Source organism: Falco naumanni, chromosome 8 (genome assembly GCF_017639655.2).
Source record: "Falco naumanni isolate bFalNau1 chromosome 8, bFalNau1.pat, whole genome shotgun sequence".
Taxonomy (NCBI): Eukaryota; Metazoa; Chordata; class Aves; order Falconiformes; family Falconidae; genus Falco; species Falco naumanni.
This window is the reverse complement of record NC_054061.1, coordinates 60278627-60306230: the sequence shown is the minus strand read 5'-3', so window position 1 is coordinate 60306230 and position 27604 is coordinate 60278627. Positions and strand designations below refer to the sequence as shown.

Sequence of the window (27604 nt, the reverse complement as noted above, 5' to 3'; positions counted from 1 at the left end):
CCACCAATGGAGGAGGCTGGATGGGTTTTGAGTATCAGCTTGAAGAGGAATTTTGCAGTGGAAGTTATTACCAGCCAGTTTAAAATTTGTTTTCTCAACCGCACCACCACCATGCGCAGCAGCCTGCCCCGATAACGCACCTGGTTCGCAGTGGTTGCTTTCCAGAACTCAGAAAGACTTCAGTTACATCCTTTAGTCCTTAAATAGCCATTAGGGTCATTTAGTAGCCAAGTGTATTGAGCAGCAAATTTGAGAAATAAGTAATTAAAAAAAAAAGCAATTAAAAGGGTTCATTAAATCCATGAAGCACTGTGGAGAGAGTTACTCCCCAGCTGTTAGTATTAGCTAGTTGCATACAGAACAGATTTTTTTTCTGCTGATTTCAGATTAGACCAAACTCAATAATAAAGCTCAAACACCGGAGTTACTCCGCGCTGGCTGATATCAGGTGCTTTCCAGCACATAAGGTGACTGACACATTTCAGCACTCTCTGTGGCAAGTCCTGTTCAGCATCTAAGCACCTCCCCACCCCCCCTCCTACTGGGCATTTTACTGAATGAACATTGTGTTCTGGGACGCAATTTATTTAAAAACATTTATTTTAGGCAAAATTAAACAGACATTTGAGATTACATAGAAATACAGTTTCCAACCGGATCACATAACCTTTTCATTAAAAATGCACTGTTTGTGTTGATTGAAGTCTTTTTGTATGGATTGCACAGGTACATAAGATTTAACCATGCCATCTGCAGTCAGCTATCATAAAAATCAGTAACGAAAAAGGCTTCTTAAAATGTGCAAATATTATCTTAGTGTTACCATTGATAATAAATGACCACTAAATAGATGCTTATTATGTAAAGCTTTTTAAAGTACAATAAAAATACAAATTCTATTTGTTAAAAAAGGCCATTGCTATGGCTACTAAACATCCTCATTATACAAATTCCAAAATACTATATGACAAACAAAATTATAAAGACTTTTCTTTATGAAACATATACTATTCTATTTGTTAGTGAGTTCATATATTTTTAATATATATATATTTATACATAATACTCTATATGAATGTTGAACACAATAAAAGAGAGGAAGACTAATGTAATGTGGGACATTAAGGCCCCCATTCAGCAAGGTACCTGAGCATATGTCAAACTCAGCAAAGGAAAATCCCATTCGTTTTAGTGGACTTCAAAGGTATATGCAGAAGTACTTTGTTGAACAAGGCATAAAGACAGACATGTGATGAGAAATCTGCAAAATGCATTTTTGGTGTAAACTGTAACCGTTAAGGACAAAACCATAACTATCACAAAAAAACCTCTCATGAAAAGGAAACTAAAAAAAAAAAATCTGAAATTTTGGGTTTTTCCACATCTGTATGTTTTGAGGGGAAAATATTAGAATTTTTAAAGTTTTTGGATTTAACTGATGTGGAGTTTGGGCTTCAAAACACTAATAATAATTGTCTGACATAGGTTTACAATGATACTTTATTGCTTATGCTAAAGATTAATGAAGAGTATGCATAGACAGGTCAGCGTTCAACTCACTAGCAGCTGAAAATTTTGGTGCGGTTATTTCTGTAACATGAACCACCAGTGGGTGTGAAGGACTTACTAACTTATATTGAATTCTTGCAGCAAGCTTCAAAATTATATTAAGACATATAACATACATTAAAGCAGACAGGGAAAAATATCCTCAACCGAGCCTGACTGTAAACACTCAGGTGTTGAAAGTAACTTACAGAATTGAGCCCAGTAAATGAAGCGCCTGCTTATACACAAAATTATCCAAATTCCTAAGTAAATGCAAGACCATAATCTTCTTTTTAAGTTTATGGTTATCATGTAATGAATTCCAAATTACATACATTACAGTACAGCTACAAAATATCGAAACAAGGGCAGTTACTTTGTCCATTCTGCAATTTAGCCATTCTTCTATGCTCATTAAACACTAATAAGCATACCAACAATTTGTTAGTTTCTAAAACACGAATTAAGGACCTAAAAGTCTTCTGGATTTTATAAACTAATAATGACTTATATACAGCATAGTAACCATACACAGTAATAGAAATCAATTACGCGGCATCCAGATTTACCTTTTAAGCACATATTAATGGTTAGCATTTTCTGCTTTTTCACTGCCATTTGAACTTTTTGTACTAGATATTAATCAATTTACTGCTTGAATATTAAATAATGGCTTAAAAGCATAATTTCAAAATGCTGCCAGGTAAAGTATTATGTAAAAACATGCTTGCACATCTGCAAACAGAGAGAGGTATGTAGGAGCTTTCTGAAGAACTTCGCCAGGCTAATAGTCATAAAGCATAGTAAACTCGGGCCAAAACGTGAGTGAAAGAAACACAACAGTGTAATTTAATTCATATTTCATAAACAAATACAACTTTTTTACATTTGTACAGGGAAAGACTGGAACTAAGTTGGATTTTTACAGAAGCAAACCTCACACGAGTTTACATGTTGAAAAAAGCAGTTTTTGGCACGTGGGCACTATCTGTGAATATGTGTTCAGAATTAAAAAAAAGACAACCCAAACCATCGTGCAGGAATATCACATTTAGTTTCTTGGCATCAGCACCTGCTGTCCAGTGGGTCAAGACAAAATACTGTGCCTTCAAGGGTTAATCCCATTTTGAACCCCTCCTGCAATGAAACAAGATATAGTTAATAAAAAGGAAAGTGATTTCTGGAAGATTAAGCTCTCTTTCTAAAAACATCTACATTTGAGCTTATCTTTAAGCAGATAAACCATAAGGATACTTCAGAGTGAATTCACAGACATTTACATTATTTGGTCAGCCTGTTTTCAGTAAGTCTCAGTGGTTAACTGATAAAAGGATGTATGTCATACAACAAAATAAATACAGTATGTCTATAAAATGAAGAAAATATTATAGAACAAAAGTATTGAGTGTTTACATACATAGGCTGATAGAAAAGCAAATGAGCTTGACTTGGGCCATGTTGTTCCAGAGCAAAATCCGATGTGATTTATAACCAGGAAAGATCAGGGCTATATGAGCAACGAGCTTATTATACTTACACTTTAAACATTCAGGGGAGCCACAGACACCGTTACTAATACCAGGTTTCTCCTACACTCAGTAATCCCTTATCTTAGAAGTAGTCCAACTAAAAGTATAGCATTCGACCACGTCAGAGGTTTGTTGTGAATCCCTCCCCGTGCAGTTACATTGCCAGGCGTATGCTGTACAGCCTACTGCCATCTGAGCTTCACTAAGGCAGCAAATAAAATCGTCCTTGCTCTATTGCAAATGAACAAACCATACATTTCAAAGGCATGGGACTCAGTGCAACAAAATATAATGGTCTTTAGAAAATGCAGAGAATTTCTTTAAAAGCTTGGACCAAAATACCTTCCCTCCCCTGCCCTTAGTTTTATTAGTAGAAACACAAAAATGGTTGTAAACTAGATGCTACCACACACCCCCCTCTACTGAAAAGAAATTCCTTCTACAAATGCCTTTGGTTTACAAAATGCACTTAGCTTGCGCCAGCTCTAAAATAACGACAGAACTTCTAATCCAGGGGAAGTGCCCTTGTTTTCATTTCTCTTTTCGCTTTATAAGAAGCTGAATAATTGTGGTTTGACCTTCAAGAGCAAAGACACCTTTGAGTCAAGAAAATTTCAGTCTGTTAGGTGGAAGTACTGTAAAACTCTAAGCAATTGGAAGCAATGGCTCTAAACAGAAATGCCATGAGAACACCAGCTCTGGTGGCAGCTGTCACAACGCTCGGCTCAGCCCTTTCTCAACATACAGCTCACACAGAGAAAGCTGATTGTACACTATGAGATCAATAAGATGCACCTTCATGAAACAACATCTTGTGAACAAGTCTTTTTGCAAACCGATCTGTATTGGGATTAGGCATAACCAGCCTTTTCTCATAGCGCACAGCAGTACGAAGAGCATATCTTTTGGTTTTAAAAGATAAATCCAAAGTCCAACCAATTTCAAACAAATTTAAACCATAGGCTAGAATTTCAAATGCATATAATATTTAATAACCCACCAGCTACAGCCATCAGAAGAGCAAGGCTGAGAAACAGAATACTTTCTGGCAATAGTTACCAAATGATCTGATATTTTCCAAGTAAAATTTATTTTTTTCTAAAGGCAGATCCATCCTTTGAGACACTGAGCCGACAGCCGTACTGAGGTGTAAGTCTTCTCCAGCTGCGCCACCCAGTTTGCCCAACCTGGGTGACGTGGTGCCGTCAGAGCTCATTGGTGTATTTGACTTTTTTTTTTTCCCCTGCACTCCATATTTTTCCAAAGGCCAACAGGAAGAGCCCTCAATGCAAAAGATATTTCAAGCAAATAGTATCTGAGGTTTCCAAGTCAAACACATCCTTATATAAAGGGACAACTGTTCGTTTACCCGAAGGATACTATTAATTGATGTAACTGCAGTCAAAAGAACTATGCTTACACAGAAGGGAAATTCAGAGAATTAGCCCTACAGTCCATCCCGTTAAATTGTAAACCCCACAGTTAGTGTGTCTGAAATGCTAATCTTTTGAAGTATTTAAAGGCTGCTTCCAGTTCTGAGGTTGCACAAGGGATAGTTTGTGCTTCAACCTGAGGATGCCTGATACAGCTGCAACAATAAACCAGCTGTAGCACCTGGTTTAAGAAGGACGGCCAGCTTCATTCTCAGCAATCCAGAGCGCCCTGCACCGAACACTCATCCCACTCATGTCCTGCATGCTCTTATTTTTTTCTAAACATTTAAGCACTGCTTATTGGTGTCTTACGTATCTGCACTTCCAGTGCCCCTTTTCTGGCTAGCTAAGAGCAAATCAGATTACGCGTTTTGGAAGTGCACGTATCTCACTGCTGTTGATTATGTGTGTGTGTGGGGGGGTTAGTTTTTCTTTTTTTTCCATACAAAGTGATAATTTGTCACTTATCATTTACCTTGTGTTTGTTATGACTTACTTTATTTCTACTTAGTTAAAGAACAGTGGTCTCCTTGACCTTTTCCTTCTGCAACTTCACTTCAGACCACTTTCCCCTCCATTTACTCCTCCTCCTCTGTTAAGCTGTGATATTTTCACATATTTGCAATGTGATCAACATTAATCCATTCAGAGATTGCTGTGCTACATGTATCATAAATACTTTAAAAGCCTGTTCACTTTATTACCGTAACGAACTTTTGTCTGTTCTAAAAGAAAACAGTGATGTGGTTGCCAGGGTTGTTACCTATCACATACTTGAGCTGATAAGGAATAAAACCTACTCCTAGGAGTGGCAGGAACTGCAGTGTTAACACATGCATGCTTAAAAATGGCTCATGTTCATAGCTTTCTATGACAGGAACATGGTATTTCAATCTTCACCTGTTCAATCACACAAAACCCACTATTATCAAGTGTCAGATACTACAGTTAGTAGTAAGCTTAAACTTCCATGCCAACCACAGCATCAAAAGAGCAGAACAACATAAACAGAACATCAAGGCAATCTAGGAAGCCATCTGGGCATTTCTCAGACTTTAAAAGAATATAAAATCCAGATTTTTTTCTTCATGAACATTTAAGTGGAGGCCAAGTGTGTAGGAGTATAAACTAAAGAAAACTGTACTGTCTCAACCAATATTCCCATTCAATTAAATGCAGCCCTCAAAAGGTGGTGGGGGGAAAAAATTCAGAACGCCCTCGTCCAGCAGACTCTCTTTGGCAAAGTGACTGCAACCAAATTTCCAAAGATCAGAAAAGCATGAACTTCAGATCTCCCACAGCCACCTCCATTCTCCACCCCTCGAGTTTCACAAACTCCAAATTCTTAAATAACTTCTGGAATCTCCAAAACTATGCTTTGGCAACTATATGATATAATTAAAAATAATTCCCATCAGCTGTAGTCAAGCAAGCCATAGGAAGACAAGGTTTTAAGAAGTTTCTCCTTTACATCCCGACGCAGTTGTACTGTGATTAATGCACACAGCAGAGTAAGTATCCTATGCTGTCATCATAGCAATGCAGACCACTTGGAGCTTTACGTGCACATTCAGGAATACAGTTGATATACAAACCTGAACTGCCTATGTCTCTCAAGTCTTACAGCTCCTATTTGAAGCTGCTGTAGGATTCTTAAGAGTATTTATCATACAGCACATACCTACTTTTGACTCTCTATTCCAAAACCAAGCATTTGCAGCTGTAATAATAATGAAGTCAGTTGGAATGATGGAGCAGATTATAAATCATGATTTGCTTTTATATCTTTTTCTAAGAATTAATTAATGTGTTATGCAGAATACTTTTTTTTTAATGACATATAGTCAGCACTTGGCATACGTTGCATACTATATATATGAAAAGTGCATCATTAATTTTAATACACAGCATTTAAAATATTTTGCCTTGTGAAATTTAGATGTTTCAGCTTTGAATAATGTGTTCTTAGCATCGCACATTGCCTGTTCATTAAAAACCATGTGCGCTATGGCCTCCTGTGCTCTAAAGGTTCAGGAAATGGTAACTCCTCAGGTGGTTGGAAAATCTCTCAAACCTGCTGATTTTCAGGGAATGCAGAAAAAAGCCATCCCCTGGTAATGGACAGCAGTGGGAACAGAAGGGGCTATGAAGTATGCATCTATATGGTGTTTTGCTTCTGTGTTCATATCCCCATGATGACAGCATGACTTTTTCACCTTCAAGGTCATTAAAATTGAACAACTTAGTAATTCAGAAAAACAGCGGTATTGTACTAAAGGATATGACTGGTCTCTTATTAAAGATATCAGCAAAGATTGTTTCCAGTAGAAAAAGTAAGCCCAAAACAACTCCCACTTTTTTTGTGTCTACGATAATAATACGTGAGCTACACTGGCTAAAAACAGTAAACAGAAAAAGACAAATTAGTTTAATTTTATCACAGATAAATTTGCACAAGTCAACCCGACGGCTCTGAGGTTATCTCACTGATCACAGTGACTTCACTCAATGAGAGTAAGCCAGCACAAACCCAACGATAAATTTACACATCCCTGAGCAGATAGTTTAGCGGGCTGAGCATAACTTCTTTCAGATGGAAGGATGTCAAACCTACTGGTTGCTTCAGGGCATGCAGGGAGAACGGCTCGCAGCTCCTGGAAGCTTTGTGTTATTAACTACCTTGAGATTTTAATAAATTATAGCAGCTGTTGCTGGTATGATTCATGATCCAGGGAAACTTCCCCTCACTGCAAGATTTCTGAGAAAATAGACAAGATCCATTTTATTAATGCCTGGATAGAGTCAAAATAGAGAAGATGAAAATATGTTTCAGCGTAAGGGTGGGGGGAAACAGGAGGTTGGACAGCCATCAGAGAGAGGCCTAAGCTATAAAAGACACATCTCGGCACATGTGTGAGTTTTGAGCTCTCCAAAAACGTCAGCAGAGATTGGACTGAGAAATTGAATAGAAAGTGCTTAAGAGTGAAATCTGGATCCTTGTTAAAGTTCAAACATAAGAGTGTTTATAGATGGGTTTGTGAACAACTTACCTTTCTCTGTTTAATGGTCACATATTTACTGAAACTCAGGCTGCACTTTCATAACCTGAAGACAACGGATTCCTTCATTTGTATCCAGATAGAAGCCTGCCTTTTTCTTTCATCTTTCTCAGCATTACATTTCCAAAAGTACATGACATTTCTGTGATTTTACCTTTTGCAGCCTCCATTTCACTTTCCTTCCTAAAGGCTGCGTATCTAACAACTGCTGACTCCTAGCCCAGCTAGGCCCTGCTCGTTGCAAGTTTTTAAATAATTATTTCCAAATACAAACGCATTCACAAATGTGATTGTACTAACTTAAAAATCTACGCGTCGAAAGTTTTGCTTAAACCATTTCACTAATGACGAGCCAATAAGGAAAACTGGAGATTTCACTAGGACACATGGAAAACAAACAGCAATAAAAAAGCTTAGTATCAGCAGCTAAGGCAGAGTAAAAAAACCTAAAATCCGCTGTGCCTACCTTAAAAATTGTAGGCCCTGAAAAATTAAAATGGCCCTGACTTACAGAGTTGTACATATAAAATATGAATTGTAAAATCTATATATGTGCACACATATACATAAAAAAAACCCAACACCAGACATGAACAGATGCACACTTCAACTTTTAATGCTTTAAATACAGTTAGGAAAATATGATATACCAACCATCGCTGACGCTAGGCACCCAGGAAAGCACAAGAAGATAAAAAAAAAAGATATTAGGAAAGACGTTTCAAACTGTATTTTGCACCAACCAACTAGTAAAATCACTGCACACAGCTTTTGCTTTTTTCTTTTTTTCCCCACACCGTCAGCTTTACATTTGTTCTGAGTGTGATTGTACACGAACAAGTTTTGTGCCTACATAAAGACCCACTAACTAACTTTCCGTGGAAACGCCAGGGTACGCTCAGACTGACATGCTAAACTCTCTAATTGTGCGAGTAGTTTACAAAGTGTTACAAAAAGTTGGAAAAAAACAAACCCTGGATGCGCAGGGGGGAATACCCGACCACAGCAATATTCTTTGCAGCAGGACACAGTAACGCGTGAAGGGTTACGGGGTTTGTTACTGATAATTTGGCTGCCGCCTTACGTCAAGAGAGTACGAACAATGATATAGGCTTTTCATTTTTACGACTTCAAAAATCTTTGCTAAAGATTTCTACTGCTCTTTCTACTGATGTTTATGACATGATAGCACTTGCAGCCTTATATGCTAACAATGCACAATTTTGTCAAAACATTACCTGTAATAAGAACTCCTAGTGTGTGGCATTTAGGTATTTTCACAGGCTTCTTCCTAGTAGCCCCTGATGCCACATTAATTTTTTTTTCCTAAAATAGGCTACAGACAGTGGAAACATTGATATGTATCAATGTGAGGTGCTAGAAGACTTGCTAATAATGTTATAGCATTTGTAAAACACAAGCATTTTTCCCAGAATTGCAAAGAAGCAGTTTTGGCTTTTAGCTGCTATCTGAAACTCTATGGGCCAGAGCACAGGTAACCCAAAAATCTAAATTTCTCACTTCACCGTGAGTGGAGTTTGCCACTGACACCATCCTAAACTGACACTGAAAAGAAAATTTCACAATGAACATTAAATTTACTTAAGAAAATTAAATGGTATTTAAAACTTATTTCAGCCATTTTGAAATATTTCTGCTGCTCCCCAGGCAGAAGAGGGGGGTGGAAGGAGCCCGAGAGCTAGCGTCTCGGACTTTGTGGGCTCCTGAGATTCATGAGGGCTGGAAGCCCTGGAAAGACTTTCTGCTGAGGAGCCAGGATCCTAGAAATTCAAGTTCCCAGTATTTTCAGCCTCCTGTTTTGCTGGCAGGCTGCTGAAAAAAACCCAGATAAGGAAGCTGGCAAGGAACTAGCATTTCGGAAAGTCTGACTGAAGAGAGCGTTTTCTTCCAAAACTTGAAGGCTTTCTCCTAGAACTGCTTCAAAATTGGGTCAATAACTGAACAGATACTGTCAAGTGTTTCAGAATTAACAAACATTTTCTGATAAAAACACATCAGTGCAGAATTCTTGAACCAATTCTCACCAGTCTAATTGCCCCAGAGTGCCACAGCCACGGCCAGTTGGTTTTGAAGGCAGCGGACAATTGCCATGGCCCCTTTGGCATGGTCTTTGCCTCTGCCAGTGCTATGAAGAAACCAGACTGATGGCACAGAGGGGAAGATGGGGCTATACTGGGATGGTGGTGATTGCTGGAAGTGAAGAGTAACCACATCGGTGTATCTGCCAGGGCTCCCACCTCAGCTCTCTGCTTAGCTCGCTCAGTCCCTTCCCAGGCAGGAGTAGCAGCACGCCTTTTGGTTACGCTGCTGAGAAACCCTAAGGTAGCCCAGGTGGCCCCTATTAATACCATGTGTAAGGATCTGCAGGCAAATTCAAACTCCAACTCAAAGACTGTGAGAGATACTTACAAAAAGGAATAGTCAGAAACGTGTTTCTTTCTATGTATTTGCTTGTGCAGTCTGGAATACATTTTCCGAATACTGTAAAAGTGTATTTCACGAACAGTCATACAGCCATTGAAAACTGCTTAATTGATAACTCAGTATTTACCTGCATCTCATCTAGCTTGGACTGAATGTCTGGAGGGAAATCTCCTGCTCCACAGCTAAAAGGGTCAAAAGGTTCTGCTCCAAAAAGGTCTCTCTCTGGAACAACAGAAAAGTGAGTCACTGAGAGCAAAGGTATGGGCTATGACATTAGCGCTTTGAGAAAGGCAGCTTACATCTCCTTACAAGCTGAGTAATAGCACCTCTAGATATGCAACTGATTAACCACAACTTTTAACATCCAAATTTGAAAGCCAGGTCTTGGTTAGTTTTATAAAGTTTAATACTCAAATATCTTTTCCAAGAACACCATTAACTTCTGTTTAAGCCTCTCTTCAGTTTGCACTAATGCCTGCGCCTTCTAGAGGAACTTTAGGGATCCGAGGAGAAGATGATGCAACGTGTAGAGGGCATCTCCTACTGAAGAGCGCTCCAGAATCCATGTGTTCAAGTAGTTTCATAAATGAGTAGGGAACACCTGGACATCAGTTGTCAAATTTCTTCTCAACAGTATATTCGGAAAGATATTTTTGCCAACAAATGAGCTGTCATGTTCCCTGTCTGCCACTCCTCACCATTAGGATAAGGACATCTTCACATGGACAAGCAACTACTCTTACCCATGGAAGACAAGGCCTTCGTTTGACAGGGTTCCTCAATGCACAGCTGGTAGTAACTAAAACTAATTGTCAGGGGTTTTAAATCTCGTATATGATCAACTCAAAAAAGAAAGAATGAAAAAAGCATTGGACCATGAAAGGTCACTTATCCTAAAATTCCACTAAATCTGTGTCCATAAATAGGACGATTGCAAATCGATCTCTATGAATGCCACAGTTTCTCACTTTTTCTTAACCGCAGTATGCTTTCTAATGGTCAGGGGTTCTTTTCCTTTGTTTCTTTTTTGTTCGGATAAGAAACACCTCCAAAACTTTTATTTTCCTTATTAGAACAGTGTAATGCTAGCTCTTAGCATCTGACAGAGGAAATCTTATGGGTTGGGTTTTTTTAGGTTGGTGCTTTTTTTTTTTCTCTCCTACTCGACAATGGAAATTTTTTTTCCCCTCTCCATGTAACACTGCCATCTATATAGACTTTTTCTATCTCACATTGTGTTGAACTAACGCAGTAAGAAAATCATTGTGCTAACCCAACCCCACCACACTCACAGCAAAATTTACAGAATCAAGTTAATACAGTCTTTTCATTGGTGGAGGGAAAATTAAAACTATATCCGACCTCCCAACTTTCATGGTTGTTCAGCAAGAAAACCTGGTAAGCATACTACCTACCTTAAAACAACGTTAGTTTAGGAGCATGAGAGTAAAAGGGGCCATTAGTAACTTTGAAATGACTAGCTAGATTGCTGGTTAAGCACAAAATTTTACACTTAACATCCACGATATGGAAGCTGACAGCTGACTACCTGACACAAAATCTCTGTTGCAGTGTTATGATGTCTTCTTCATTTTGGCATCCTTGGAGCCACAATTTTAGACCTGTACTTGTCTAGGCTCTTCAACATTTATTGTGCAGGTCAGTCGTCGTGGGTTTTGACCCCACAATTAAGTGTTATCAGGCTGCACAACAGGCATTTTAAACAATTAGCAGCTACCAGCATTCACTCCCATAATAAAAGTACAGAACCAAGCAGGAACTTGATTAATTACATATTGCAAAAAGTGTGACTAAACAGCTACAGACTGTCACATGGGACCAGGAGATGGCCCACATCAGAAAGCCTTATTCCAAAAAGCCCACTTGAGCCAAATAATAACAATAATAACAACAACAACAATAACAGTAATAATAAGAATAAATAATAATAGTAATCATCATCATCTAGTATTTCCTGGCAAAGGCAGACCACCTGCATGTAAAAGACATTATAACTAGGATAATCTAATGTAAAAATTAGGATCAACCTCCTCCCTTGCCTCTTGGCACAGCCAAAATGGGTCTGTTCCAGTATAACCAGTGTCCTCACATGCTTTCAGGCTCTTACAAAGCAACCTTCAGATGCGCAGCAGCTTCGACTTTCAGTCTAACCTCTACTGAGCAAAAAGTGACTATGCTTCATTATGTAGGTCTGCTTTCTTTCTTTTTCTTTTTCCCTTCCTTCAGAGGTTCTTTTTACCCTTAAAAGGAGCTGACAGTTTTCTGTGTGGTCAGACAGCTAAAAGCAGACAGCTTCAACACCAAGCCTTAGCAAAAATTCAAGGCATGTATTTAAGAAAAAAAAACCAGTAAAGAATACAACTCTTGCACTTCTTAGTACTGGAATATGACTTACCACTGGTTTTGAAAGCAAGTATTTAGTACACTATTATGGATATTATCTCATTCATGCCTTATTATTAGGTTTTTATTAATGACAGCACTTCCGAGCTCATTAGCGGGAGAATGGCAGAAGCTTTAGCTCCTTCAATGTCACCTGCCTTCAGGTGAAGGATTACTTAATTTATATTGTTATTCAAGGCAGACTTAAAATTAACCAGAATGTAATTTATTCAAGTGACAGGATGAAATTCAAAACAGAGAAATACTTCCTAGCTGAGTTTCTATGAAAAACTATTATTTTAGGAACTGTCTCCATTACAACTTGCTAACCATTTCAGTAAACCAGCTGAAAAAGTCCCTAGTACAAGTGTGTTTCTGCATTTAAAATTTGTGTGTTATATGAGAGACTGCACTGCTAAGAGTCGGGAAGGGATAAAGTTCCATGAAACATTTTCAATAGCATCATCAGTATTTCTCATTTGAACAGAAGCTGAAAAACATGTGAAAACTGGATAAATACTAAAATTTAGTCACTGCAGAGCTGCACTATTGCATGGGATCTCCACATGCTTATCTGCTAGTGTTCACTCCGCTGTTCACAGGGGGGGCTCCTTTTTAGCAGAGATGGCGTAAATCAGTGCTTTTTTATTTCAAGGTAGAGTATTTGCATGAAGATTAACTATAACTAAAGAATATCTTGCCTGGCAGACTCCCCAAATAATTGCAGCATAGAGAGGCATTTCTTTCTCCAATACACAGCAACCAGTAGCCTTTGAAAATGAGCCTTTCAAACAGCATACATAATTTTCTTTGCTTTTCCTTTCTGGATGGAAATAAATTCACAGCTTGGGAAATCGACCAACAAATTCAAACCTCATGAAACGCTGATGTATTACATCCGCAACTCAAACCACAGAGTGACACGAACAGGTAATAAATTCGTGTTTCTGTGACCTAGCTGACATTCAGGACAAGAAACACCTAGCACTGGAGGGCAGCAACCTGCACTCTGTAATAAACTCAAAGCTAGCAATTACTAAACAAAACTACAAATATTTGGCTTCTCTGCTGCATTTTGCATCTTCTTTACCTTAGCTATCCTCCAGGCACAGAGTTATGCATATATATGCTTTCCCCAGATGTCCTGGAGCAGCTGTGATGACAAATACAAATTAATCACACTGAAGGCAAGAAAATATTTGGAATAAGCTGAGGTACTGAAGTCCAGGAAGCCTTTCCCTTAGCTGCAGGGTACTCAATATTTTTTTTTCTTTTGGAATTATTACAGCATAATAAATTGTTCCGCCATTATTATGGTAACATACTCTTAAGTATCTCTGGAAAGAGAGCATCTGGGAACAGATTTCTGCATCTGCCAGTTGTGACCTTGGATTGTTCAAGATGCATTTGAGTGAAATATGTGTTGCACAATTCGATAATGTTCCTCTCCAGTTCTTTTCTGAGATATGACAATAATGCTGTGCCAGAAAGAAACATATAAATTAATTCCTCATTTAATTAATTAAAATTAAGAAATTAAATCTGTCCTTTAAGATAACTCACAATAAAATTTGCAATTTCTGACTCTACAAGGAAGAAGTGGCAGTACAGCCTTTAATGCTGCATTTTGGGTTGCACTGGCTGTGCATTGGTCAATTATTCGATTAAGCAATTACTACACTGGGCTGCAATGCTGACGTTTAGCCTGCAAGCTGGTCACTGCAAACCTAGTGTTAAAAAAAACATTTCCCAGCATAACTTTGAGAGGAAATACAATTCTGGAAAAGGCTTTTGTTTTTGAAAGCAACAGGGGCTTTTTTTTTTTTTGCAATTATTACCTAAAAAGACACCATATACTTGTCCAATCTGCAACTTTCTGCCCCCAAATCACACATTTTTTCTCCTTTTAAATAGGTAAAAGTAATCTATTTGCTATCACTGGTATACCTAGAAGTGAGCAGATATTTACTGAGAAGCCACGCTGGTATATTGCTGAATAAGAACTCAAAATTTCAAGAATCTTCTTCCTTTTTTAAAGCTTAAATACTGTGGAGATAATTACCTTTCCGAAAAGAGATTAGTGTTGCAACCTTCCAGTGCTGGGTTTCTTGAACTCTGTACTGCAAGCAAAAAGTATTATTTATAGCCCCCAAATTTTTATTGAGGAAACTACCCAAAACAGAGCTGGCAAAAAAAATTCTAACTCTAGGCATTTCCCTTTATGAAAAGATGAACTTTGTCCTAGCGCCAGTTATCACCTATGAAGCTCTTGGTCTCAAAGGAATCTGAAGTGTTTGCTATTGTTACTGGTTTCCTGCAAATGCGACTTGTCTGTCTAGTGAGGTGTTATTCCTGGGTGGTTTGTCAAATGAGGAAGATGAACTTTGGCTTTTAAATGCCCATTTTGCTTGAGCAGCCCAAGCGCCATCCCTAGGTAACAGGCAGATAAACCTCATCGAGGAATGGAGCAACTGAGGGTGACACTAGCAAACAGATGGCACAGCCCTCTCTTTCTCCTTCTTTACTACTGAACGGGATAAAGGTGAAAGTTATAAAAATCATAAAATCCAATAAAATAACTCTGCAATTTCATCAAGTGATGGGGAAAAAACCACAAACCACTCCAGTGCAGTCACAAAGGAAGTAGGGATAAGAACATGAAAAGACCTCAAAAATGGGAGACTCCAAACATCAGCTCCTCTTGGTTGCCACCTAACTTGTATTCGAGAAAGAAACACCAGTTTGCATGTACTGGCAGCAATAACATCATATAATACAATGTATTATTGTACATTATTATAATAATGTAACATTACACAGCTTGAACGAGGCTCTTATGGGATCTGAACTTTCTCATCTAAGACAGTAAGGCCTTGTTTGATTACAAAATACTCCTCTTGTTTCAGATTACACTTTTGAAATATGCCACAGTGTGCTATTAGCTGATGAATCCAACAATTTTCAACATTTAAAGTGCCATGACATAGACTGAAAGAGCAGGGATCAAAAGTATAAAGACTATGATGTATTTCTGTAATGTCCCTCTGAAGCACGGCACACGGAGGAGCACGGAGAACAAGCAGACACTGACTGGCATGCCTCTCAACTGCATCATCTTCTGTGAATGCAAATGAATGAAGGGCAGAAAAAACAACTATTTTCAACAGTATATATCACTGAATAAACAACTTACAGTATCTTCTATATTATAAAAACCACTGATTAAACCATTCCAGAACATACATAGCTGGAATTCTCAAGACCACTCAGCATTAAGTGCTGACTCCCACAAGATTTCTAGCCACAATTTCAACGGAACCAAAGTAGGAGAATAGATGATTATGATTATTAATAATAATAATAATAATAATAAAAATAATCTCACCCTGTAATACAAGTTATGATTTTTGAAGCTGGATATGCATATTGAAATAAATTTTTTGGCACTGTCTCTATTGTCAGAGGAACAAATTTGAAAACACAATAGGAGTTCTTGGGGAAGGTGAATTATTTTTTGTTATTTGTTACAAAGCCATAAAAGTTCTTTTAATAGAACCGTTCTATTCTAATATTCTGCTAAGAGTATTCTAATATTCTTTTAAGTTATTTAAGAATAGTTAATACTAAGTATTCTTAAAAGAATAGTTTTAAATTCTGTTAATATACCCTTTGAGAAAGCCATAGAAATTAATCTAAATTAATTTAAAATCTTCTCTGAAAAAAGAACAGATTTTTTAAATTGAATCAATATAGCCTTGACGTTTACTTTCTCTGTAGAGGGCGACAGTCATTCTAAGCAATGGAACCAAAAGGGGCATAGGATATACTCTTGGGGAAGACATTCACCGGCTTAAGTCTTAGAATACCTTTTTCTAATTGTGCGCAGCTCTCATCCATACCCGAAAATTCTACATACCAGCAGCATTCCCCAAGACATGCAGAAACTCTTCAAATATGGTTTAATATGGTGGCAGGCAGTAACATTACTGGTCCTTATCCATACTAAAACAGGCACCAGAAATAGAAGGTACCATGCACAGTCTGATATTTCCACCACCTCTAACACTGCTCATGTACATTCCGCTCTCCTCTCCACCAAAGGATTTCCAAAGCTTTTTAAAATACTTGGTTGACTCCTAAAAGATTTCCAGTGAAGCCAAGAACCTTACCCCTAGCTGCTTTTGCGCCCATAGAAAATAAAATTGTTATTGCTAATCATCTTTTGAAAATCTTCTAGGAGCGGTTTCAGTGATATGAAAAGTAGTATTCAAAATCGCATTCCGAGACAGTTTACATCTTGAGGGATTTTCTGCAGCTCTCCCTACTGCATCACCATCACCATACTTACTGCACCTGCTGCCTTCCCCAGAAATGTAGGCTTTAGATGCTACAACTGTGGCTTGGCGAGGAAAGAGATAACAAGAAGTAAAAGTATTTCTTGAAGTAAGTATAAAAAACAATACTGTAAAAGAAAAGCCAAGTTAAAATCCCCAACCAAATTCCTTCAAACTGTTTATATAACCGTTTCAGCAAGTAAATAACTTTGTTTATAATGTAACCTGGCAGCAACATCAATGACTTTGGGAAGATGGTATAAAAATGAAATGGCATTATTGAATGTGATTTACAAAACCTGCATTTGGCTTTTCACGCAAAATGTACGTAAATCTTTAAAGATGGTTTATTTAAAAAAATAGAATGTAAACAAAAATTAGGTCAGTTGTTACAAAACTTACTGATCTCTGTAGATCTACTGGGTACTGGAGGAGGCTGTGTACCATTGCGAGTAGGTGTTGATGACTGAGGGGATATGGGAGAAAAGGGAACCATATCAAAGATGTCAGTGGAGGGTGATTTGGGTGTCACACTGCCTGCCTACAATAAGGACAATAAATATTAGGGCAATATTTCACACGAAAAAGATCACAATACTGAATTCTTCAGCATGCAGATAAGAGCCACATTTAAAAAAAAAAAAAAAGTTAAAAATAACCATCAGCATGCAAAAACCAGCTCCTGACACCAAGCAAATGGCATTTGCAGTTCAGAGTCTGAGTCATGCTAAAACTCTCCAATACCGAACCAGCATTGTCATTTTCCCATTTTCAGTCCATCTGGTACAGCCAGAAATGTATCACCATTAAACCTGAAAAAGCTGGTGATGCGCAGTTCTCTATTGCAGACACACAAACACAGATGCTCACAAGACTAATTTAAGATAATGCTGCAGCAACAATATGCTGTGCTCTGGGGTGCACAGAACGAGGAGCTAAAGTTAAGAGATACAATCCCAATATTTCTTGTTTACTAATTCTTCCTTAAGTGATCACTTACTTGACAACCTAAAAAACCTGGTGTCATCAAAGCTTCAAATATATTTTTTCACCTGTAACAACCTAGACATGCAATACACTGAATATTAACATCCAAAATAAAACTCTCATCATTGAACATGAAACAGAAAATATTTCATTAGTAAGGCCCAGGAATTTGAAAGAGTTAAAATACTGGATAAGGAAAGAAGCCCCAAACCCAACAACCACTACAGTTCTACAACCATATTTATTTTTTAATAATTCATCCTCCTGCCACCAGTCCACTACTTAGGACACAAACAAAGCACGGTCAAGTCGGAATAAACTGAACACTAAAGACAGATGATGAAATAGGTTAAAACTGAGACCGATAAGCCAAAGGCAAAATATATATATGCAAAACTAGCTTGCATGCCAATGTTACTACTTAGTCAACAGAAAAAGCCCTGCATTCTGTGTATTAGATAGATTATAGAGCCAGGCACAGGGAAAGCCTGCTACTGTTAAAATAAGACTCACTTTGACCAAAATATTCATATGAAAAATCTTAAGCACAAGTTAAGTTAGGCACATGGATACTTTCAGCCAGAATACATGAATATGACAACCTGGCAAGCCGGTAGTTTTTAGCACTACTGGTCCCTGGGAGTTTCATGGAGCTACACCTTATTTTGGAATCCTCCTTTCTTTAGTGCCTCTGCTGCAGCCACGGAAGCTGCCCCCTGACAGCACACGCCACAGATTTCTAAAGCAAGTCTATAGGTAGCCCTGATCTACCTCTGCTTCTCCCTGGAGGCTGCTGTGGCTGCTGAGAAGGAAAATGTATTGATCCACAGTCCTCCACTGTGCCTCCACTCACCGTTTAAGGAGAAAACCAGACGCTGAAATCCTACATTTCCTATTTATTAGGTGTTTTGAATTCATATGTTAAGTTTGGATTAAGAGAGATCTAGAACTGTTCAGTACCTCAATAAAACTGGAATGCTTCTGCCTAGGTATACTGATGTATATCAAGGGAGGAAAAGAAAAAAGAAAAAAAATCCATTTAACATGGCACATTTCCCCCCCGCCTATTTTTTTAGAAAATATATTCTTTCAGTCATGGTATTCTCTGGCAAGACCACAACTAAATTAACTTCATAAAATAACTGCTTTTTAAGATTTTTACACACAGAGAACTCTTACTAACCTCAACGTGATTTAGTTTTGCCATTTCACAGATCACCTGTTGTGTAAAGGTTTCAGCACACAGTGTTCAGACACAACAGGCTCTCCTCCCTGCGTTCACCGACCAGGCATCAACCTCCCGGCACCGTTGTGCACAGTCAGGGCACCAGCATCATTTAAGTCCGGGAGGCTGCTGGATGTCATCTGCTCCCACTCAAAGCAAGGTAATGGATGTCCTTGACCCAAAGCAATTGTAATGAATCTCGTATCCCTTTCTTCATACAAACAAAACTCTCCCCGATTGTAGATCGGTTTTTGTCTGCATCGGGAAGGTGGCATCAGGTTTAACAGGTAAGTATGTGTCATATATTAACCTACATTTCCCATCAACACTGACGGATACTCCTAGGATATCTTGGAGACAGTAAATGCTAACGTAGATTCTCCTTACTTGCTACATGTTCATGGCTACCTACAGAAGCTAGATAAACAACCAGTGTTTATGTTTAGACTTAAATGAGTCTTTTAGGCAAAAAAAGTAACCCCCAACTCACAGTGCCATTTCCTTTCTCTATGCCACTTTGTTGAAGTTGCTGGCCATTTTGATACCACTGATAATAGCCAGTTTAAATAAAACAACAGTTATTTTAAGAAATGTATATTTTTAATACATATGAGCACAAGAAGCATTTTTATTTAGTGAACGCATGCAGAAAGCTAGGATGTTTGCCAAATGCAGCCAAATGTTACTTGCAAATGGAAGAAAAGTTGAAAGTATAAGCATATCAATATGAAAAAGCAGGCACTATGCCCGTTTCGTATTTAAGAATAATCTTTAACCTTCATTTTGCACAGTTTTTATAAAGTATGCTAAAAGGTCTGTAATGGCTGATTGCTTTTCTATTAATTCATGGGGGGGGGAAGCCCTTGAAGTCAGACCTTTAGAATAGTTTTGAATAACTATTCTTAATATAAAGAATTTTAACAAAAGATTGACAGATAACACAGAGGTAATTAATGGACTATTTTAAACATCTTAAGAAAAGAATAATTTATGTTTTGGGGGTGGGAGAGAAAAAGCTATGTAGAGATACGAGTAAATCTTTACAAATTCCGTATTTTAAGAGTATCCCTACAGAATCTCAGATACATCTACTCTGTGCTTTAACCACTGTACAAAATGTGCATTTTTGATACAAGTTAATACACAACAGAGAACAAAAGAAAGCCAAAAAAAAAAAAAAAAAAAAGGAAAAGCTTTTGCACAGCAGGATTACACGAGGTCTTGGGCAGCTGTATTCACTGGCTGGCTTTGGAAGACCACTTTTTGAAGGTGGTGGTATTAACAATCCAGGTGGTAGTCTAGAGTCAGGAGAACTCCTAGGAGTAAGCGTAATGGAAGAGATATCTAAACAAGGAGGTGAATCCTCATTGTTACACCAGAAAAAAGTAGAGGGTCTTTGAAACATATGTTCATCATTATCACACTTTATGTGCAGCAGCTGAAAAGGAATCACAGAAAAGAGAAAACATTCTGAGGAACAGAACGTGGTAATGCCAGGGAAAGAAGAAAAAGAAAAACATTTCATACTTCAAAAAAGTTTGTCAGCAACTTGCTGTTCAGTGCTATAGTTACAAGGTACAGAACGTGAAAATATTTTAAAACAAAATCTAAAACCATATCACAATAAGTAGTAACCCAATATTAACTTGAATGGAGATGACTTGCTCCTTGATAATTACAGCAAATAAAATGATGACAGGCATCTTTTAGAAAAAAGGTATGTCAGATGCACTGACTAATGTCTAAATCCACCAACATATCAGCAGTATCTCATATCTGCACATGTAAATTAGCAGCTAAGAACACATCTGGGGAGAAGAATTACTCTGGGGTTAAAGTACAGGTGAGAATTTTCTTTCTCCAAACCAGGAAACACCTACCATTTTTACCCCACCAATATTTAACGAACACTTAATTGTTTCACTAAAATCTTCTTACAATAGAAGCTCACAGTGCACAAATGGTAACATTTACATTAATACTAGAGTTTGTTTCATTTCCCTATATACAGAACTTGAGAACCTAAACATTTAAGCACAATAATACCCTTCTGCCATCTTTTCTGTGTGGATGAATAACTAATTGAACGTCGTATTTTCAGCAGATATTTCAAAAGCTGAGCCTTGTTGTTGCAAAGCAAAGGAATCCTCGTGTCCCTACAACAGCAGCACAGGATGCAGGATGGGATAAAACTTTGCTGCTAAGGAAATAAAAATGTTGAGGGTTGTAAGATTCTCCGGATCTCTTAGCAAATCCACAAAACAGCTTTGACCAGAGGCAAATGAGCAATATCCACACCAGAATACAGACGCTAAGAGCATTCACCTAAGACGACAAAGCGGTAACTGCAAGGCTCTGGTCCTGAATTAGGCAGACAAGAACCTGGAGTTAACTGCCCCGTATGACTGGGGAGTATTTGACTGTATATTCCAGCAAGATTCATTGTGTACCAAAAGCAAAGCTGACAGCTTTGTCCACTTTAATAATAAAAATACCACCTTAATTTTTTGTCCAAATGGGAACTATCTGCAACCCTGAAAGGTTTCAAAAGAAACAGATCCTGTCTAGGTGAAATTAGAAACAAAAAGCCTTTGGGACTGATCCTGGAAAGAAAAGCAAAAAGGAAATGTCTTTAAATATTTGATTTAAGAAACATGTCCAACAGCCTTTCTGCTGGGGCCAAGCTGTAATTCCTACCTCAAAATCTGAGGAAAAGAGCTTTGGACAGTTAAAACAAGGCTTTAGAGGACAGATTCATCTCCGAGTCTTAACAGAAGAGATTGAACACTTGTGCAGACAGTTCTTCTTGGCCAGAGCCAAAAGTTTATACACTGAGAAGGCAGGAACTGGATCTGTGTTGTAGATATTTTGCCTCAAAACCCCTAACACTTGCCCAGGCTGAAGCAGTGGTAGATACACACAGCAAAAATGTTCAAGTCTGCTTTTACTCTTTTCATACAATGTTACACAATCAATATGACATGATTATTTCATTGTAAGTTTGCATAACTGCAGTATGTAGGATTTAATTATTTTTAACCATTTTTTCAGAGTTATGTAGAAAACAAAACATTTCAAATACTTTAAAAACAGATTCTTAGTTCCTTTCTTCACTTTCTTTACAGACAAGCCAGGTATAAGGGTACAGGTATTGAAATTTAGCAGCAAAGTCATACTTAGGAGAACACCAACAAACACCACAAAACTATTTGGAATTTTCAATTCATAAGGAAAAAAATAAATAAAGGTGTTATCAAGATTGCAAAGAATTCATCTGTTGCTCAGGAGGAATTGTGAAACAGAGGCTTTGGAATGGTAACCAATAAACGTGAAAGCAAAAAACTACAAGACTTAGAATTTTCATTATTATTTCAAGAGTATCATTGGACTACAGGTAGAAAACTTAAAATGCTACCATATATTTACTACTATGTAAGATCTGCTGTTACATATATATATATGGAAAAACAAGATGTCATAATAGTAAACACTGGCAGGTAGTAAATACAAATGGTCAAAATAAGGAAGTAAAATACCTCCCTGAAATGCAAAACAGCAAAGAAAAAGTAGTTTCCATAAGAAACCATGTATGACACATGAAAAATTATAAAGAAAGTAAAATGTATATAGGATGCAAAGCAGCAAAACTAGAAGTGTGAAGAACATGCATCAAATACAGACAATTAAAGGTTTCAATACAGAAACAGAGTATACTGTATTTGTATCGTTCTAGCCCTGAACATGGAGCATCACGTAACTGATAAGCAATAACCTTGGGATATTTCTCACCATACAGGGCGTTAGGCTTCATATGACAGTTTGGGGAATATCTTGTCAATAATAAATTTTGACTAGTAGTTCTTCCTTTGCTTCACCACTGTTTGGTGGAGAAATGTTCCCTCACACCCAACCTAAACCTCCCCTGGCGCAACTTGAGGCTGTTTCCCCTTGTCCTGCCGCTCGTTCCCGGGGAGAAGGGACCAACTCCCACCTTGCTCCGGACATGCTCCAGCCCCTCCGCGTCCCCCTTGACGTGAGGGGCCCGAAGCTGCCCCCAGGGCTGGGCTGTGGGGATTGCCCGGGGGCTTTCCCAAGGCAGGAAATATCACCGGATCCAGAAAATGCAGAAGAAAGGAGAAGGGAACAGACTCTTACTCTAAAGAATACAACCTAAGAAGGATGTAACTTCTGAAATCTAATAGCCTTACACCAAATACAATTATAAAGGAAGAAAATGTAGTACAAATATATTAAACGTATAAAATTCAATTCTATGTGGCAATTGTATTTTGTCTGAGCTTCCCATTCAGTGTACCACCGAACATAGCACTGGTTAGGTTGAAATATTACTTTCTAATTGGGACTCCATTTCATTACCACAAGAACACAACATGAAATTATTCTTAATGAAATTAACATACTAGTTTAGTGGACCTGGTCTCTGTTATGTTTAGATGTTATGTGCCTTTCAAAAAGGATTTATTTTTGACTCATTCTACCCAGCGTGATGCTGAAGATGCACTGTTTGGCTGCATCACGCTAGAAAATGTAGCACGACTGAGCGTTTGCTAATCAAGAAATCATTTCAAATTTGTTTGTTTTTACCATATGTCTCAAGACATTGACTGCAATCTGTGTCATACGCCCATAGGAATCACCTGAGTGTATTAATGAATTAGAAAATGTTTTTCTTCCCCGGAACAGTCACAGTGGGAAACTGCAAGGAATGGTACGGGGAACTGTGAGTGACGTTGACTTGGAAATCACGCAGTTAGTTACAAACCCACTGATTACCTGAGATTTGGGACTACTAAAGTTATATTAATTTACTAATTCCTGAAATACTGTATAAGCATTAGCAGTTTCATGAATTAACTGCCACATCTTTGGTTCATTTACTACTTTTTCAGTACCATGAAATACGACAAAGGGAGTTTCAATTTTTTTTGTTTTAATATCACAAACAATTTTATACCCTGATGAAGAAGTGTTCACTGAACTGAGGGCAGGATGGTAGAAAATTGAAGGAGCAGAAGACAGGCGAAGAAAAAACAGGTGCATTTTCCCACTGGCATTCTTAATGGAAACATGAATCAAGTGATATGCCTAAACACATTCCAAAACTGTTTTCTGGAAATATGTATATGGTTCCACATCTATCCTGGGGTTTTCTCATGAGCATGTTAAAGCTGTTTAATGAGGATAATAGATGCAGGTAGCCTATGCTTCTCAGACACAATTAAAGAACTTTAAAAAAGGGTCTAATCAGTCAGGATCTTTAATGCTCCACTTAAAAATAGCAATTTTTTGCAACACTGCCATCACAGGAATATGCATTACACACTACTTCTTTGACAATACTTATGGTGAATGGAAGAACACTGTTCCTTTTGGGACTGTTTCTCCCAGTATCTTTTCCTGCTGCCTTTCAATTCTGCTTCTCTCTCTCAAGTTATTTTCCTGATTATTCCTGTTTTTTTCTAACTTCCGAGTCATGAAGTTGTCACAGCTTCCTTCTCCACCTTAAACACGTGGCTCAAAGAGAAAACCTTAAAGCCATGTTGCTAAACTCTAGACAAGCCCAAAACAGATTAGAAATCTCTCTTATCTCATCGGAGGATCCTTAGTGACCTACAAGGGTTTACTCTTTGATTGACTATAAGCACTGAGGATGCTAACTGTAAGTGCTAATCCACACAAAGGTTGCTTTAGGCAACAATAGCAACATAAACAGCAAAAAAAAAAACCCCAACCAATGCCATGTGAAACAGCGCTTCCAGGGATGCACTGAGCTGGCGGCTGGATTTATACATAGCAACAGCAGCAGCCGAAGTCTTAATTGTGATAGATACTTGCGTAGCAGCATCATAAGCAAACAACAAAATGAAAATCAGATTGTCCTCCTCTAACCAAGACCAAATGCAAAAAAGACCAGTGACTAATGTAGTGCCAAGCCACTAAAACAGATGCAAAATAAACAGCACAGATATAAAAGTAATGGAAACTTCAGCTGTACGTGCAAGGGAGTGAGAGACAAAAGAAACACCCCATGCCAGCACTGCCCATGGCACACGTAAGCACAGCTATGAAGGCAAACTCCTCTAAGGAAACTCCTGGTTTGGTAAAATACGTCCTTGATAGGTCCCTTCAGGAAATGAAAAAAAATGTGACATTTTCTATTGCACAACACTTCTGCGCTGGCAAATACGGACATTTTAGGGACTAACTTCTTAAAGTTTTAGCACGACTAGCATACTAAAAAACATCAACCCAAAGTAGAAAAAATGATCACTAAGCAGTTTATTATTTACTGAATGTAATGAACAAATTTAAATCTGAATAGTTACAACACCCTAAGAGAAAAAGTGTGCAGAAGATGGCTAATTTGACGTTCAACTTTCACAATGCATTTTATGTGAAAGTACTGAACTACACAATCTAGTTTTCTTTTTCTCATTTCCAGCTATGATCTCATGGCTTTTAATGGCTTCTTTTATGGGTTCAGAACGAAATTTTATTTTTCCCATACAGTTTATGAACTGATAGAAAAAGCACCTAAATTAGATTGATGTTGATTTGGCCATATGGCTAGATGTGTAACAGCCGCAGGAAAAATTTCATACCGATACTAATAACCAAGCAACAGGATAATTTTGACAGCAAATGTATCCCTCAAAAGCAGAAGCCTGCTGCTGTCAGTGCTTTGCACCTCCTTACACAATGCAAAAATATGAAGGATACGTAATTGCATTATTCATGCATATAGTTTGCACCCATTTCAGTCTGCCAGTATTTTAAAATAAATCCTCAAATAAACCCTTACATGGCCTGCAAAAAATTTGCAATACAAGTAAGAATCAGGAAAGCAGTTTTAGATTAGATTCTGCTTCGTATTTCCCAAACAAGCCTATAACTTGCACTATTTATAAAATGAAGAGAGAAAAGTCATCCCTAATTTTTTTTTTATTATTATCCTTTTCGATTTTCATGGAATGGATTTTTTTTTTTAATAGAGCTATTGAGGGCTTGCAATAAACACCCTAATGCCCCAATTCGTTACTATCGCCTAAAAAAGAATTTAATTAAAAGAATTCGTAACAGATGTTTCAGCTGGAAAATACTCCCTCAATATGTGAAATTATTGATCACCCAAACTATTTTTCATCCTGTGCTTAAAACGAAGCTTCAGTTTGCAATTCACTGCTTGTGTTTTCTTCTCTTAGTTAGACCACTGATGGATTTTGGGTAAGTCATCACATTCTTTGTAAACATTTTGATGTCAGAGATCAGAAAATTAAGATACTTTAGCACTATATTTTGCAAATAAAGTGTTCTACTTTACTACCCATGAGTTCAACACGTGAACACCTGACCGACTCCTTTTAGAGAAGTAAATCTGTCAGTAAAGTCACATATGGCAGTCCAGCTTGGTATGTCTAATTGGTTCTTGAGCATCACATATAAAGTACCATCTTTGATGAACTACAGATAAAGTATTTTTAAAAATTTTGAAATCAAAAGAGGATCTGAATTTTAAGTCTTGATAGTATCACATATGATCCTGAGTATGAATTCCAGTAAAGGGCTTTATGACTATCTTCATATTTAGTTAGCAAGCCTATTTTAAATGACAACAAGAAGTTAGAGACGTTTATTTTAAATGACACTGTGGATGTATCTACTTGGAACTGAAGCATGCTAAGACTAGATATTTTTTTTTTAATGTGCAATGAGTTAAACATTTAAAACTATATACATATTAAGTTATCCATCCACAGTTTAAAGATGCTCTCGGATTCTATCGTCTTCCTGATACTGAAGTGAAAACAGGAGATGCAATTTGGTCCTGTTCATGGGAAAATGGTCTAGGAATCAGAAGACCTGAGTTTCAGGTTCACTGCCAGAAAAAGCAAAAATGGCTTTTTTTAAAAAAATAATAATAAAAAAACCCCAGCAACAAAAAACCACAACAGCTTCAAGAGTCAGTGAAATAATATAAAGAGAACTGAACTTCAAATTTCTGAAGGTATTTTCTACTGACTTCATCAGCTTCAAAGGAAGAAGCAGGAGTAAAGAAATGATAGGCTGGCACTGCATACAAATGCTGCCGTCGCTTCTCAGTTACTGACAAGTGGGAAAGACGTTCTGTCCTAGATCAGTATTTTAACAAATAAAGCATGACAGTAAGATTACTTGGTGTCTGTAACAGCACTGTTTCACACTGACGGTGCAATAAATACTAAAACCCCTAAGTCTTCTTTCCTGGGGAAGGAAAATACACACCCATTGCCAGCCTGAAACTATGCCTGCTTGGACCGCATGGCTCGTGGTCCCCCTTCCATAGGGGATGGGGACTGAAGAAGAGGAGGATGCAGCACACAACATGATTTCAACGTTTATGTTTGCCATGTACTGTGAACTGTCATCACAGGCCCTAGCAACATCTTCTGCTTCTTTAAGTATATAGATGTTTAACCAAGTTGCTAGTGTTGACTTCTGAAGTGCTGAATCAATTGCTATTACCAAGCGTTGCTGTGACGATGCGTTACTCGCTATAGGAAGAGCACAGCCAACAACCATTAAGAGAGGAAAGCCGTTCCAGCATACCTGGCAAATGCTAAGAAAGCACCAGCAGCATGCA

General features: G+C 37.8%; 1 protein-coding gene across 5 annotated transcripts in view; it reads right to left on the bottom strand.

The window, feature by feature from the left end:
* Nucleotides 1–582: 582 nt before the first annotated feature.
* Nucleotides 583–27604, bottom strand: part of GULP1 (GULP PTB domain containing engulfment adaptor 1) — a 162996-nt gene continuing 135974 nt past the window's right edge. For 2 of the 5 annotated variants that reach the window (XM_040604500.1, XM_040604501.1), the window contains 4 exons: nucleotides 20177–20401; nucleotides 17154–17292; nucleotides 10142–10236; nucleotides 583–2685 (listed from right to left, as the gene is read on the bottom strand). In XM_040604500.1, the coding sequence (XP_040460434.1) occupies nucleotides 2614–2685; nucleotides 10142–10236; nucleotides 17154–17292; nucleotides 20177–20401 (531 nt within the window). In that variant the 3' untranslated portion in view covers nucleotides 583–2613. Of the gene's footprint in view, nucleotides 2686–8223; nucleotides 8235–10141; nucleotides 10237–17153; nucleotides 17293–20176; nucleotides 20402–27604 lie in introns of all 5 variants that reach the window. The other 3 variants (XM_040604502.1, XM_040604504.1, XM_040604503.1) reach the window with 3 other exon arrangements.